At 57.4% G+C, this 1,578-nt stretch overlaps 1 protein-coding gene across 4 annotated transcripts in view; it reads left to right on the forward strand.

Moving 5' to 3' along the window:
* TSC22D1 (TSC22 domain family member 1) overlaps positions 1-1,578 on the forward strand; it is a 140,719-nt gene that overhangs the window by 137,435 nt on the left and 1,706 nt on the right. For 2 of the 4 annotated variants that reach the window (XM_008058658.2, XM_008058657.2), the window contains exon 3: positions 821-872. In XM_008058658.2, the coding sequence (XP_008056849.1) occupies positions 821-872 (52 nt within the window). Of the gene's footprint in view, positions 1-49; positions 406-820; positions 873-1,578 lie in introns of those variants that run through there. The other 2 variants (XM_021712655.1, XM_008058659.2) reach the window with 2 other exon arrangements.

Genomic DNA, 1,578 nt, shown 5'->3' on the forward strand with positions numbered 1-1,578 from the left:
CCAATCGGCGTGGCTCCTCCCTGCCTATATTTGCGCGGCGCCGCGCCGCCCTGGGCTCGAGCCGACTGGAGCCGGGCGGCCGAGCTGGGAGCGTCTCCGCGCGCCGCTGGGATCCGCATCTTCCCGGGATCGCCGAGCCCCGGAGGCCGGGCTGCTTTGAATTAGGGCTGCTGTTCCCTGTCCCCGGGCTCCAGGACGCCGGGAGGTTTCTTTGCTAGCTCACACAAGGCCGCGGGTCTTCCCTCTTTTTTTCCACGAGGGTGTTTTTGGCTGCAGTTGCATGAAATCCCAATGGTGTAGACCAGTGGCGATGGATCTAGGAGTTTACCAGCTGAGACATTTTTCGATTTCTTTCTTGTCATCCTTGCTCGGGACTGAAAACGCTTCTGTGAGACTTGACAATAGGTAAACGTCGGCTGGGATAGCTTCTTTAAACGTGCTTGCGATGCTTGTGGTAATGCAGGTGAAAGACAGCCCGGAGAATTCCTTTGTCCATTGCCGAGAGATTATGGTGACACGGATGTTGCTTTTGGAAAGGTTCAGACTAGCCTTAGTTTTGCAGGTCTGGCCAGAGCACGGGCTTTCCCCACATTATGTAATTTAGTCCTTTGTGGCTCACTAACATGGGGAAATGCCTGGATATTCGTTAGCAAGAGAGTGGCTGGTGTTTCCTGGAGGGTGATACGGTACACGGTGCTAAGGAAGGTTCGAAATGCGATGCTAGCGCCGTCCCAACACCGGGAGATCGTTTTGTAGACTGAGCGTTTAAGATCAATTTCATTTATCAATGACCTTTTCTTTTTTCCTTTCCCCCTTTCAGCTCCTCTGGTGCAAGTGTGGTAGCTATTGACAACAAAATCGAGCAAGCTATGGTATGTACTGATTCTAAACCGTCTGTGCTAAACGTGGGCCCAGCACAAAAACCGAGGTCCCGCGTGCAACCAGTGCAGTCCGAAGCTCAGACGATGTTGGCGGCCCTTCATACATTTAGAAAGGCGGGCGCTGTCCCCATTCCGCCAGCACGCAGCCACCCGCCCCGGCTGCCTCGGGGGGAGAAAGGGCCCCGAGGACATTAAGCGTATTCCCTTTTGCCGGCCGATTTCGCGTAGGGTCGGTTTTTTGTGTGTTTTTTTCCACGGTGCCCCTTTATGCCAGGGATTTGCCGGCCAGGCGCCGGCCCGGCGTCTCCCTCGGTCGGGCGTGGGCGCTGCGCTGGCGACGTGGCTTCGCCGCGACTCCTGAGATCTGACCGGGGAGCCGGGCGCGGGGGAGGAGCGGACCCTGGGCCGAGGCCTGCCAGACGGTGCCCGGGGCTCCCGGGCGGTGCCGGCGACTGCACGACGAGGAGGGAGCGGAGGAAAGTTTTGTTTCCCCAGCCTGCCCCTGCTCTCTCCCATCTTTTATTTCCGCCTTGGCCGTTCTTTGTTATTGGAGCAGCGCCGGTGGCTCTTCTCACGGGAATCTCTGCCCGCTGTTGCTAGGCGAACTCCGAACCTTTAATTCGGAGCTATAAATAGCTCGGGCTCCCATTGGCCGCGACGGCCGCCCAGGTTTCTGTGATGTCAGCTTAATCACGAA

Source organism: Carlito syrichta, unplaced genomic scaffold (genome assembly GCF_000164805.1).
Source record: "Carlito syrichta isolate Samal-C Ts95f unplaced genomic scaffold, Tarsius_syrichta-2.0.1 Scaffold303565, whole genome shotgun sequence".
Classification (NCBI taxonomy): domain Eukaryota; kingdom Metazoa; phylum Chordata; class Mammalia; order Primates; family Tarsiidae; genus Carlito; species Carlito syrichta.